This window comes from Limulus polyphemus, unplaced genomic scaffold, assembly GCF_000517525.1.
Source record: "Limulus polyphemus unplaced genomic scaffold, Limulus_polyphemus-2.1.2 Scaffold898, whole genome shotgun sequence".
Lineage (NCBI taxonomy): Eukaryota > Metazoa > Arthropoda > Merostomata > Xiphosura > Limulidae > Limulus > Limulus polyphemus.
This window is the reverse complement of record NW_013666508.1, coordinates 69232-84342: the sequence shown is the minus strand read 5'-3', so window position 1 is coordinate 84342 and position 15111 is coordinate 69232. Positions and strand designations below refer to the sequence as shown.

Genomic DNA, 15111 nt, shown 5'->3' with positions numbered 1-15111 from the left:
CATATACTAACCAAGGAACAGGCAGAAACTGTTTTCTACTTAAACATTATTCAGTATCTGTTATTTTTGTGCACAGAAAGAGGAACAGGAGAAGATAAAACTCAAAGACTGGTGCTTGGCACAGTGTTTAAAATTTGTTGACCTCTTCTGTGTTTTGTACTGTTGCTGGTATTGGATCTGCTTTTGTAGCATATCACCAGCTAAGAACCAGGTTGAAAACATAGTCTAGCCAAGGAACAGGCAGAAACTATGTTTATCCAAGAATCAGGCTGACTTCATAGTCTAACCAAGTAATGGATAGAATCCATATCCAGCCACAACTCAGTTTTACAACTTAGTCTGACTGAAGTACAGGTATAAACTGTGTCCAGTCAAGAATCAGGCTTACAACATAGTTTAAGAAAAGGACAGGAAACTACTTGATTTAGTCAAGGAATAGGCAGATGAATAAGTCAACTCAAGCACATACTAGGTACACAGCTATGTCCAATGAAGGGCCAGCCAAGTAATTTACTCCAAGCAAAAATTAAATATCATTTGGTGTTTCCAAGGGTCTGCCAGACAAATTTTTTCAACTAAGATCTTTACAGGCTAATTTTCTATAAAAATGAACCTGCGAAGAAATTTGGTTCAATGCAAGGACTAAATATTTGTCAGAAATAATTTCATAAAGGAATTCTGTATACTGAAAATATACTAGCATAGGGATGAACAATGCATTCTAAGTCATTAATATTCATAATCAGACAAGACATATTTAATATATTAAGGAAAAATGAAATATTAAGACGGACACAAACCTAGTTACCAGATTTTTAGAATTATCCCAAAATACTATATTTTTGTTCAACAAGATTATTTTAGGTTAATGGTAATAATAATAAAGATGCCCATAATAAATTTTTTATAAGAGATATATATATATATATGTATTCACTTTCATTCATTGTGATTTTTATGGGAAAGTTTAATAGTAAAATTAAAAAAAAAAGAGAGGGAGGATTTTGGAATAAACTTCTTTCTTTCCTTTAATACCAGTTTTATGTATTATTACATTTTGTGCTTCAGTAAGTTGTAACTTTAAAAACCTTTTCTTCTTTGCCTGTGAGTGCATGGGAACCACCATAGAGAGTTTTGTGATTAGAATAGCATAAAACTCCCATGGGCTCAGCTACATTCATACTTAAACATTATTCAGTATCTATCTATTATTTTCCTACAGAGAAAGAGGAGCAGGAGAAGATAAAGCTCAAAGACCGGTGCTTGGCACAGTGCTTGAAATGTGTTGACCTCTTCTGTGTTTGGGACTGTTGCTGGTGTTGGATCCGCTTTCAAGAGTTTGTCTCACTCCTTGTCTTCGATCCCTTCATGGAGCTGTTTATTACATTATGTATTATAGTCAACACCCTCTTCATGGCAATGGATCATAACAATATGGATAAAGAATTTGAAAACGTCTTAAAAAAGGGAAATTATGTAAGTGCAGGCAGTTGTACTGCATATGCACCAGTTATGCAACTTTTTATGACAAAATCCATTGGAAAAATTTATCCCTAATTCTCAATTGCTAAACTCCTTTTTTAACCATTGGTTTTTACTTTGATATTTTATTAATTAATTTTTTCCATTCACTTACTTAAAGTTTAACAGACACACATACACACAAAGATTTAACAAACATATTTTTACTTTTGTAGCATATCACCAGATAAATGTGTATAGTGCATAGTTCATTTAAAAGAACTTGTTGTTTTTCTTATAATTCCATTGAAATAAAATAAAAGATTATAGAAATTGGAAACAAATGTTGCTTTTCTATTTTACGTCATTTGATGTTAATAATCACCTGATACTTAACATATATATATTATCTTCCTTAGGTACTGCTCTGATATTTTAGAATCAACATTTTACACATTTAATTGGTGTTTTAGCTATATTTAAAACATACCATTCAAACTATTATTTTTCGTAATGAATAGCAAAATATATTACAAAACTATGTCATTTACAATTTTTAATGAATAAGTACTTTGTTGAGTTGTGATGTAAGGTAAGTTGTTTTTTTTTTTAGATTTTGTTTTGATTATTAGCAAATAAAAAAATTGTCATATTTATTTTTACAAATAATTAGTTTTAAGTAAAAATATTTTTATGTCTTTGTATCATAAACCTATGGTGGAAAAAGGAGAATAAGCCTGAATTGCCTTATAAGGCTTAGTTTGTAAAGTTTTGAAAAAACAAAAGTTGCATAACTGTGTTTAATGGAACAATGTGAGAGTGCCGTGCTCATCAGTTACTTGTGAAATATTTGTTGAATTGGGTTTTAAATTTTGTACATTACTTTAAATTGAAAACTAGGGAAGGCAAATGATAAATCCATTACGCATGCAGATGATGATATAGAACTGATTGATAATGGTGTAGCTTCACAAGTGTTACTTTTCTGAAATCTATGATTGTATCTGACAGTTCCTCTCTTTGTGAGTGACTGCATGGCTTTTGTGAAGCTTGATTTGTCTTGGCTTTCAAGAGCATGGCACCCTGCCATCACTTGTGTTCCACATGCTGGTTACTGGTGTGCTGTAAAATAATGGCCATTAAGTTACAGTAGCATCTTTGCTTTAATTTTCATTAAAACACTCACTGCGCTGCAGTTTATAAGCACTTGTTAGCTGGTTGCTGTTTAGGATTTGGTGGTTCTTTGTTTGGCCTGCCTATACAGTGCATCCTGCCTGGTCATGATTGGTTATTCGACTCTGAATGGACAAAGAAGTTTCTTGGTAGTCAGAAATCCAAGTAAGTTATGTTATAGAAGGTAAGGATTATGCACATTGTTCATTAATCATGTTTGTTCAATTCTGAATGGACATAAGTTTCTTGGTAGTCAGAGACCCAAGTAAGTTATGTTATAGAAGTTAAGATCTATGCACATTGTTCATTGATTATATTTGTTCATAACTAGTTCTTGTACCTTAGTGTCTGATATTTAAAATCATTATAGATAGAATTAGAAGTTCATCACTACTATAACGACATATTTTAGTATGTTCTAGAAGCCACATGAGATTTATGATATAGTGTTCTCTGTATTTAAAATAAAATGAAATGAAATGGAAGTAAAGGGAAATTCCTAAGTACAATATGGTTATAAAATTCATAGTTTTCTGAGCTTTATAATGATACAATTGTATGTCACTGTCAAGAAAGTGTGTTGTCTCATGGTGAGGAGCACTGCTCTTTATTCTGTTAGTTCTTACTGTAATACTGGTGAACATTTTCTGACATTGATTGAGGTTGTTAGTGTTTGCAGAATAAATATTTTTACCTTATTGGTGAACAATTTTTGATGCTTGTTGAGGAAATTATACCAGATCTGGACTACCACTATTTCCTGTTACTTCTTCTTTTTTTTAATGAGAGAGGATGGTATACTTATTAGTTTATAACTAACTGAAAAAAAAGTTTAGTCCCTGATTTTTATAAACATAAAATTCTCTAAGTATTTTTTTATCAAAATAACTAAACTAAAACAAGAGAATTTTATAAAATTATACTTTAAAGTAAATTAAAAACTTGAACAAATTGATCAGTTGAAGACGAGCTAGAGCCATTGTCACAAATATGCTAAGGTGTTGTAAAAAAATAAACATATGTTGTACAACCCTACAAAACTGTGAAATATGTAGAGAACCCAAGATATGATCTGCTACAGAAGTTGAACATGTTTTATTAGTGAACAACAAGATAAACTTTACCTTTGCATATAATATGAGTGTAGTGATAACAAGCTGAATGCTCATCATATAACAGGAAATTACGATTAATTTTTCATTTCAAAATCTAAATAAATGTTTTATGAACATGTTTTCTAAAGATGAATTATAATCTAGTAACAATACATGTATGGAGAATGACTATCCTATTTCTATTATTTTACAAAAACATCTTTTTTTATGTATATTTGGTCATTTCCTTTATTGTTTGATTAGAATTTTAACTTCTGTATATTTTTAAATATTCAAATGTATTAAATGTTCAAATTTTCTTTTTTATAAATCCTTATCAATTGAAACTTGCAAAAAAACTGCTTCTGAAAGACGTATTCCTACTTGTTCAATTGTATGACCCTGATAATTATTGTGATGGTAAAGGCAGTGAATTTTATGATTAATATTGGGGTCTTCTCTTTTGACTATATTCCTGGTTTTGGCTTTGTTAGCCTGCTGAGCTGAAGAAGAGTGCTTTAATTTTGGCATTTTCAAAATTGAAACATGCTGTAGGTAAAACATGCAGATTATTATAGAGTTGTAGTCAAAGGTTGTAATTGGACAAAATTTGATGATGTTACATCATTTTGTTTCTTTGATAACCAAGTAAATGTAATGGGGAATTTCAGCCAATGATTATGATTTTTGTGCACCAGCAACACCAAATGTGGGGTGCGTTTATTCCCAATTTGATTTTATTACTCATCACAATCTCTACCAGCCTATCCTCAACTTGAATTACGTACCCATAGTAGCATATCTTTTGTTTTATATATGTGTGTTTATATGCTTTCTGATGGAACAATGAAATGCATGCACATCCGAAAAAGCAGCTCAAATAAGTCCCAGTACTAGTATCACCTTAAAAGGTAAGTTCCAGTACTCAGTACTAGTGAGTACTAGCAGAATTTCACCCCTGTTAGTAGTCAACTGAAATATTTTATTATATCAAAATATACTAAAGTATTTATTTGATGAGTACAAGATCCATCTATATTGTTTTGGTAAAAATGTATTCACAACAAGATATATTACAATTTGCTATTCAAAAATACTTTCTGTTCACATTTCAAAGAAAGACAAGAGATGAGTGCATGTATATATATATTTTAAAACTTAGCACTGAAAACTTGCAAGATATAGTCCAAATATTTGGAAACACTAGCTTTTTCCACAGATATACGCATTAATGCCATAATAACACAAAAGTCACATTTTTTTACATAAAATTTAATTATGTAAGAAAAGAATAAGCTACTTGCAAAAAAGAAAATTGTGTACTTGAATTTGGGCTACTTGATATTTCATTTTAATTAATGGGATGGAACTATGTCTTTCCATTTGTTCTTGTTGTACACATGTTTTTATTTATCCTCTTTTTTTGCAATGGGTCCATACCAAATGCATTAGAAAACATACAGGAGGATAAAGTGTGCCAAACTTAATACTGATATATGTTTCAATTTTTCTTGAGTATAATTCAAGCAGTATAGTTACTAAATCTATTGATATTAACTTTTTTGAAACAATTTATTTTATGTATCTTCAAATTAATTTATTTTGTAACAGAAATGTTTCATTGGTACTCTAGAATACTTGGAAGTAGGTGTGTCAAAATTCTCATATTACAAGTAAACTTGTTTTGATTAAAGTAGGTGAATTTCTTGGAAGGAGACACCATTGCCATGAAATTATTTCAGGTTATGGTGAATATTTTACATCACCATCTTCTATATTTGATAATTTCTTTTTTGTTGGCAGTACATAGATATAATAATAAACACTGAGTAGAATATTTATGTTCATACGCTGATGCCTTAAGAAAGAAAGATATTTATATTTTTAATGGGATCGTTAATTTGGTATTGTTTAATGAAAGTATAAATTTTCCTTACCTGAAAATGTATTTCAAATAGATACCTACCTATCCATAGAACAGATAGCTAATATCTCTTGCCACTGTCTAAGTTTGTTTATGTGGCAAGCTATTGAGTAAAATTATAAATACTTCACTTAATAATGTATATTCTGCCAGTCTATAATGCAATTAGCATTAGACTATAACCCTCCAACAATAAGAGGGTGATACATCTTCCATGTGCAGGACTTTCCTTGAACACTTTGTGTATACCTAAAGCTCATTCTTGATGAGACAAAAGAGAGACAGTGGAAGAGGGGAGAAAGAATGGATGGGTTTATGGGGAGGTATGTATTTATTTGAAATACATTTTCATGTGAAAAACTGTTAACTTAAGAAACACTACTCACCTCTCTACAGAACAGATAGCTAAAATTTCTCATCAAGAGGTTGGTGGAGGATTTAGTGTAGAGAAAGAAATTTTAAACATGATCTCCTTCCTGAGAATATAGTGACAGAAAGGAAAATTTCAGGGAGGGATAACCTAGTAGGACCATCACTTGGTGGGATACTGCATTAATCTGAAACCGGAAATACTATTTGCCCAATACAAGGGATAGTGCAGAAAAATATAGTCTAAAGAAGCTAAAGTATGTGGATTGAGGTGATTGTTTTTTTTCTTTTGTGGAAATTGCAAGAAAAATAAATAATTATCAAATCACTTTTATAGAGCTTCTGGGTAGATTGGAGAATGGCTACTGGAGTGAGGTGAAACCTAGAGGCACAAGAGCCTGCAGTGTGGTGTCAATAATATGACACAAAAGTGTCAGGGACAACACGATCAAGATTCTACCAGCAGACAAATGAAAGAGTATAGTCATCCTAGACATCAACAATTATGACACCAAGATCAAGCAGTTACTAAACAAACACCAATACAAAAATATCACTAATGACCCTACAGAAAAGACTGAGAGACTCATCAATAGAACACTCAACAAACTTAAGAAACAAAACTTAATCAACAAAAATCTAGCCAAAGACTTAAGAACCAACAACAGCTTTACTCCTGAGTTTTATGGTTTATCTAAAGTACATAAACCTAATATAACTTTAATAACTATCATCAGTGCTATAAACTCACCTTTGCCATCAGCTAGCTACTTTTGTGATACCTGTCCTATCTTCACTACTAGGGAATGCTGAACATCAGGTTCACAATTCTAAAACTTTTTATAGAACAACTCGGAAATCTACACGTCAGACCTCAGGATATTTTTGTCAGCTTTCACATCTCATACTTTTTTACCAATGTTCCAACCTCAGAAACCCTTCATACTGCTGGACAACAACTACTGAATGATAGCTCTTTACCACACAGAAATAGACACCATCCTGGAACTAACAACTATTTGCCTACAGTCAGCTTACTCCCGGAGAGATCTTAAAATTACATTTCCTCAGGTTCATATACCCAATAACATTAAAATAATTTTATGTCAAATTTACCCCTTCAGTTCACTGCCAATAACATTAGCTAATATATATGTCTCTCCCACTGACAAACCTGATACAAACACTTTTGAAAACATATACAACCAGTTCCCTAATACTATTATCATTGGTGACTTAAACTGTAATTGTAAGCATTAAAATAATTGCTGCATCTCTAACACCAGTGGTAGATTACTACAACAATTCTTAGAAGATAACAATATTGCAACAATCAACACAAATGTCATGACACAGACACACATGTAAACGGATCTCAATACATTCTTCAGTAAGCAATAGTCTCCACTGCATTAATTAACCATACCTGCAATTTTCAAGTTCACTGCAACATCAGAGGCAACCATAATCCTATATCGCTTACCATGTATCTAATTCTTAGGAATATTACCCATCAACAGTCACTAGATTATGATTACTCACAATCAGATTGGATGACCCCAATCAAAAATATTACTAAACATCTACCAGAATTCAGACTTAATGCCTCTAGTCACATTGAAATTAATAATTATGCTAACAAAACCACCACTACAATAACTGAAGCAATTAAGGAAACTCTACCTAGTAAAGCACATAACCCTGATATAAGTACATAAAATCTTGCACCTGAAATTCACCAGTTAATTATATGCAGGAGACAACTTAGACAAGATTTCATCCTCTTACAATCCCGCATTAAAACCTCTAATTAGTAATAAAAATTAAATATCAGAAAACTCATTCAATAACAACGAGATGATAACTGGGAGAAATTTGGTAAATCCATAGATAGTTCCCATCAGACCCCACATTATTTTGGCATAAATTCAAATTTATTATAACCTAAGAGTAGTATTTCCACCATAAGATATTATAACCAAATAGCTACGTCCGATAATGAACAAGCAAAATTATTTGCTCAATGCTTTGAAAACACTTTTGTAACACCTAATCTCACTTTATTCGACTCGCCACACTTTAATCACATAAATGATCTTATTATCAATAAACCTGACTCGTTCACGCCTAGGTTCCTGGTATCAGTACAGCAAACCAACCATCCCATTAACTTACTCACTCAACCCATATCACTTATGGAAATAAAAATTAACTTAAATAAGATTAGGCATAAGGCACCAGGTGAAGATGAAATAAGTAACATAATCCTAAAAAAACCTTTCTGTCCCTATTTTAAAACATTTAGTTGCAATGTATAAACCTGTTGTTATCATCAGGATATTACCCAAGTATGTAGAAATCAGCCACCATCAAAGCAGTACTCAAGAAAGATAATGACTGAAGTAACCCTAGTAATTACAGACCCATTAGCTTACTCAATACACTAGGAAAACTAATGGAAAACTTGTAACCAATCGACTTAATTCGTATCTTGAAACAAATAAGATTTAGAAAAATAATCAGAATGCAGGCAGAAGAAACAGAGAAACTTCTGACCACCAAGTCAGATTAACTGAATCAGTATATGAAGGTTTTAATAGAAGACAAATGACTGTAGCTACATTCCTGGATATTTGGAAAGCTTTCAACTCAGTTTGGCACAATGCCTTTTGATATAAGTTACATAATATCAGTATTCTGACCCTAATAGTACAGTGGATATTAAGTTTTCTCACCAGTCATACTGCTAATGACAAGATTAATGACATAATATCTCACCCTTTCACATTAATAGATGGAGTCCCACCATGGTCTGTATTAAGCCCTTTGCTATATAACATCTTTGTCAATAACATACCTTTCCCCTCTTTAAATTACACATTATCATCCCAATATGTGGATGACATTGCTATTTGGAGTACTTCAAGTAACCCACATACAGCTATTTCTTGGGTTCAAGCCTCACTGTACACAGTGTTACAATGGTGTAATAAATGGCACATTGCCCTTCACCCCACCAAAACGCAAGCCATCACTTTCCACAAAAAAAGGTAACATAATCAGTCAATAGTTTAGAAAACCTGAAACTACAGTTAAGTAATACAACAATCAGTTTCACTGAAACCATTAAGTTTTTAGGTCTAACTTTTAAGTCAAACTTATCTTGGAGTAAACATTTTGATGATATTATCAGTAAAACTAGTGCTAGAATTATCTACCTTAGATTCATTGGTAGTATCAACAAAGGATGCTCCTCCAAACCATTATCACAATTTACAAGACCTATATTAGACCCCTATTTGAGTATGTAAATGCTGTAACCTGTAACATGACAAATAACCAACATAGCAGGTTATAAAACCTTCAGTATAGAACATGCAAAATAGCACATAGACTTCCCAATTACACTCCTCCAGTTAACCTTTATTCATTAGCTGAATTGCCTCCCTTAAAAGATCGTTTCATTAAACTTGTTTTGTGATATTATAAACACACACCAATGAGGAACACACAAACACAAGAATTTGCCCAACTGGTCCACCCCAGCCTCATGGGCCAGGTATATGTATCCCTTTTAAATATGATTAGTAATATCTTGATAAAAGTTGTTTTCAATTATCTCTATTATGGATATATGCAGTAACCAAATATTTCGTTTTAAGTTCTGGGCACTGGGCAGTATATTTTTCGGCACCTGTCCAGTGGAAATTGTTTTCCGCCACATCAAAATTTTTGACCATTGGATCTTCAGATTCCAGGCCCCGAGAAGGATCGCATCTTAATATGCTGAATCTTTAATATGTTTAAAGTTTAATCTATTACTTCTGAAGTTTAATTTATATTATTGCAGTTCAATCCAAGTTAAATTCTTCTTTTGTTTCAATCATGTTTAAAAATCTTAAAATTAAAACCAAAGGTCTTGTTTTAAAACATCAAATCAGTTTATTTGTCATAAATGGATGTACTGTATTATGCACCTCTTTGCTCACACCACTGTCATCGACAGCCTTCAACGTTTAATTTCACCACCATGTGTGTAAACAAACACACATGCATGCCATATGCTCCTGTTTCTTCGACACATCAAGCTCAAGCTGCAATAAAGATAAGTTCTTCATCTCTGCTCTTCTTTTGTTTCTCCAAATTCATGGATTTTCCCAGATGCTGCATCAGCCATTTAGCTAAATAGTGCTTCACCCATCTTCAATTCCTGTCAACTTACATGATATAAAATAATCAATCATTAGTTTAACTATTGGTATGTATCATACCTGCCGTGAAGATTATAATATCTTCCATCCCCTAGTAGAATTAAAACCTTAATTTCATGTGTGGGGCTGAAGAGGAACAATGGTTACTTAGTGCCCCTGGTTGTCACACAAGCCCCTTTGGGTCTTGTTTGATTTAAAACCTTAATTACTGCCAAGTTGAGATAGATACACACACACACACTGAATTGAAGATGGAAGGCTTTTGAAATGTTGTCCTCTACACAGGTGTCTGGCTTACAACAGGCAGTTGCGATCCATTCCAGTATACTCATCATGAATACTTTGATTAAACAATCTATGAAAGAATATCTAATCACTCTGCCAAGCAACTCAAGTCTTGGGGAGGATGGAGCACTCTTAAGAAAAAGATGATACAGAGAACAGTAGTCAAAAGTTTGAAAGGAGAACATGTAAGAGCCTTGAGAACTAAACAGAGGTATCAGTCCAAAAGAGGAACCCAATAAGGAGGAGGATTGCTTTAAAAAGCAAAGTTAGAGGTCTGTACAAACTGGAAAAAATAGGAGAATGGCTAGAGAAAAGATGGAAGGCCATCAACAAACTGACAATCATAGAAATGGATAGATCACCCTTGAAAAGATAGGTAAAAAGGAAGTGAAAGAAGAAAAAGTAAGACAACCTGGAAGAAGGGAGTGGTAAATGGTCCAGTACTGATAATCTATCCACTTGCAGGAAGGAGCTATAGGATGAGGAAAAGAAGGCAGCCTATAAATCAAATCCCAGAAACAAAGAAAGCAAGTGAATTGGACAACAGCTGAATAAATACGAAACAGGACAGCATGAAGAAAAGACAAGTGTGACCTATCCCAGTAAAGCTCTCAAGGTAGATTTGCAGATCCTTAAAAGGAACGGGTAAAGAAAATGGCAATCCAAGAAGGTGAGTAAGCAAGATATGAAAATGAGAAGACTAAATGTGAAAGACAAAGTAGAAGAAAAAAATCTCCAAGCTGGGAGAAGAAATTCAAGAGATAAGAGCATTAGAAAAAAGAGGAAGAATTGCAATCACTGGTCACAGAGGAGTCTTAAATTTGGGGAGTGCATAGCAACTGAGAATCAAAATGAAGCAAAAAGAGAAAGAATCAGCAATAGTAAGGCAAGGTGCATGCAAGAAGCTAACCTGAGAACCAGCAGAGTTATCAGAACAGTGAAGGACAAACATGGATGTTACCTCATCAGTAAGAATAGAAGAACCAGGAACAGAATCAGGTTGTAAGAAGATCTGGTCAAAGACATCCAAAGGCAAGGCAAGCTCGGCAGAAGTTACATAAGTAAGAGGCTGTGAATCCTGGGTTCAAGTTTGAGTATACGGTAGAACTACTATGTGCTTTAGAATGTGGTAAACACTGGGTTAATGATTATGGGGTATTTCCTGTCAAAGAAATGTCATAGTTTAATTAAGAGGAAAAATCAAATTAATGTAAAGTAGTATAATAATTCTTATCAGAAGCTCAAACTGAATTCAACTTTGAAAATAGATATTTATGCCTTTAAATAAAAAAAAAATAATATTCAGATATTAACTTAAAGATGAAAATAATAAGTGTAAAAAGTCCATAATTCTTAATTAAAAAAAAAGAAACATGCCTGAACACTGCAGTGGTGCGGAAATGAATGAGCTTTTGGTATACAGAAGGTGCTCAAGGAGTGTTAACTGTGCATGGAGGATGTGTCATCCACCTACCGATGAAATGATATAGTCTAATGCTGATTGTCTCATAGACTGACACAGTACACATTATTACATGTAGATATGGGAAGTTTATTCAAATAATTGATATATGCACAAAAATGTTTTGGCGGTGACATGATGTATTAGCTATCTATTCCCTAAAGAGATGAATAGCATTTCTGAAATGGTTTCTCAACTCAAAATATGGGAGGCAACATGATAGTCACTATATTTTCTGTGGATAGAATTTTAAGTTATGGAAACTTGCATGACACACAGACAAAGCATGGACTTTTCTCTTTATAGCAGTTTTACCAATTAAATGAAGATATTTCACTATAGATTGGTCACTAGGTTGTCAAATAAATATCTTTACCAGCCTGTGGAACATATATGTTTCAAGTTAATTAAAGGATAATAATAAAATCATATTTTATTATTGAAATTTGTTTTAACACCTTGGACACTGTGGACCTCTAAGTTGGTCTTGCATACTAGATAATAGAGGACCAAATGAATTAATTCTTCTTCTTTTGCATCACGAAATGTTTGAACTGAACCTCATTATTCATACTGGTATATGTATTTTATGTATGCTATATAATTTTTATGTGATTGTTTTAGTGCACTTTGGATATAGGCCTGTTTACATACAACATGTGAACACATCTACTCATCTTTAACACCACAAAAATAACGAAATAAAATTTTATTCTTCACAATTTCTTTGAACCTGTTCGTCTGTCTCATTCCACTTGTGGTGCCTTCAGTCATAAGACAGGCATATATCTTATACATTAAATGCAGACAGGTCTGTTAAAACAGTTTGGTAGAAAAACACATAAATAACCATTCTTTTCTTGGGTGCATGCATTCTTCACAAACTCATTAATAAAAGTGTTTGTTTGAAACTTCAGTGCTTACTGACTGGAAACTAAGTTATCTCAATGAAAGATAGATGTCTGCAGAAAAAAGCACCTGGGCAGTTGTATGTGAATGGATTTATTTTCCAGTGGTCAAGAAGAAAATTACCATATTTTGAGCTGAAGTGTCTCTCAAGTGTAACAAAATATTCCTTGTTAATGCCAGTTTTGTATATCATATGTGCACTGTTTTTTTCAGTTCTTCACTGCAACCTTTGCTATTGAAGCTGGTTTGAAACTTATAGCTCTTAGTCCAAAAACATACTTCAGAGAGGGTTGGAACATCTTTGATTTCATCATTGTTGCTCTGTCCCTGTTAGAATTGACTCTAGAGAATATACAAGGGTTATCTGTGCTCAGATCTTTTCGACTGGTAAGTAACAACTTGAAATTTTATGCCTACATGACAAATGTGGAGAAGCTGTTAGAGTAAGTTCTTAACCCAAAGAAAGCTTTATCAGGTTGAAACATAATATTTTAAGTTTCAATAATCTTTGAATTATTATAAAATAGACCATCTGAGGAGTTACATGATAGAATAATCACGTCTACAATTTTGTCTCTAACTTTAGCATGTTTTGAACTGGATAGTGTTATGGGATATGATAAATGAATTTGATAAAATTTACCTGAAGCAAGCAAAACTAAAAATGTAAAATAATCCATATAATAAAATATGAGACTAGCAATATTATCAATTTCAATAAAGCTTATATATCTCCTAATGTGGCATATAACAAATTATTATTCTAAATATGTTAGTACTTAATGGTAGGGATTGACAAGGATTCAAAATAATTCACCTCGAAAAACCACCCTGTCGAATTCCTCAGTGAAAAACCAACTGTTCAAAGTAGTGGTTATGATATATTATATGCATATATACTAATAATGTGCTAAAAGGTCACTAACATTTCTGGTATAACAATTCAAAAATTTCTAAACCAGCAACTTTTTTGTCTACTATCTACCCACCTGATCATGTTGGCAGGGTTAGTGTTTAGATGGCTTGGACTATCGCCACATAATTTTTCCAGCTTACTTGACTGGTCTGTGGATGTCTGCTTTTGACATTCTGATAAAAATACATATATATACAAGTATAATACAAATGGTAAACATATCATGCACATACTTAAATATCTTTTCAACCCAATGGATGGTGCTATATATTGATGGATAGACACATGACAGTTTCTAAAGGTAAAGTATGTACTTTATAAAGGTATAATATAAAAAGTAAACAAACAAGAGTATTAAAAAACTATGAATTTTAAAGTGAAGTAGGGATCCTGGTACAAAAAGTAATGAAACAAAAGTTAAAACCACAATCACTAATTTGTAAAATTTAATCCCTTGTTTGGCAGCTTTATACACTTATCTGTAGGCCAAAGTGAGGATTAAATTTGATAAATTTGTGATTGTGGTTTTAAGTCTTGTAAAAGTTACAGCTATCAGGGATATGGCTATACTGAAAGCTTATAGATGTATTAATTCCATGGACATATAAAACTGAACAAATAAATAGGAAAAAAAATTAAAATTTTAACAGAAATTAGGGATTGTTGGTTATTCATAGAATTGCTAAAGAAGTATCCAAAACAAAATAAATGCTAGAATAAAAAGTACACAAACAAATAAAGTGATACTAGTTGGATAGATTTTAGAATGATTTTCAATCCTTACTTTGTTTAGCATTGTGATCGGTATAGCTAAATGAAGCAGTCTAAATAAGTATGAATTGAAAATCGTTTTTATAACCTATCCAACTAGTATCACTTGTTTGTGTACTTTTTATTGCTGCATTTATTTTGCTTTGGATACTTCTTACAGCAATTTTATGAATAACCAATAATCCCTACTTTCCATTAAAATTTTAATTTTGTTTTCCTATTTATTATTATTTGAAAGGTTTAAGTTAATACTTCAGTTATTATTATTATTTTTTTTTTACAAAACACACGTCCTTTCACACAAAAGGCTATCTTGATCTTTGACTGCCCTGTTAGCACCTTCTTTCCCCCCCCATCTTTTTCTTCGAGTGGAGCATGGGAGTCCTTACCACTCTTAGTTCCCAGTTGCTGGGATGGTGTACCATTAACGCATCCTCCTAAGTGCTACAATACTTATGATAATTTATCCACTCAGGAGAAGAGGGCAAAGCTGGTTCCCTACTGGCACCTCCCCCCAGATGTTTTCTGCCTGAGTG

At 32.6% G+C, this 15111-nt stretch overlaps 1 protein-coding gene across 5 annotated transcripts in view; it reads left to right on the top strand.

Annotated features, from left to right (window-relative positions):
* Nucleotides 1–15111, top strand: part of LOC106461102 (sodium channel protein para-like) — a 229094-nt gene that overhangs the window by 149252 nt on the left and 64731 nt on the right. For all 5 annotated transcript variants that reach the window (XR_002610925.1, XR_002610923.1, XR_002610924.1 and 2 more), the window contains exons 14-15: nucleotides 1199–1476; nucleotides 13102–13275. Coding sequence is in view for 2 of the 5 variants with exons in the window: in XM_022387986.1 (XP_022243694.1) it covers nucleotides 1199–1476; nucleotides 13102–13275 (452 nt within the window). In the remaining 3 variants the exon portion in view is untranslated. The remainder of the gene's footprint in view (nucleotides 1–1198; nucleotides 1477–13101; nucleotides 13276–15111) is intronic.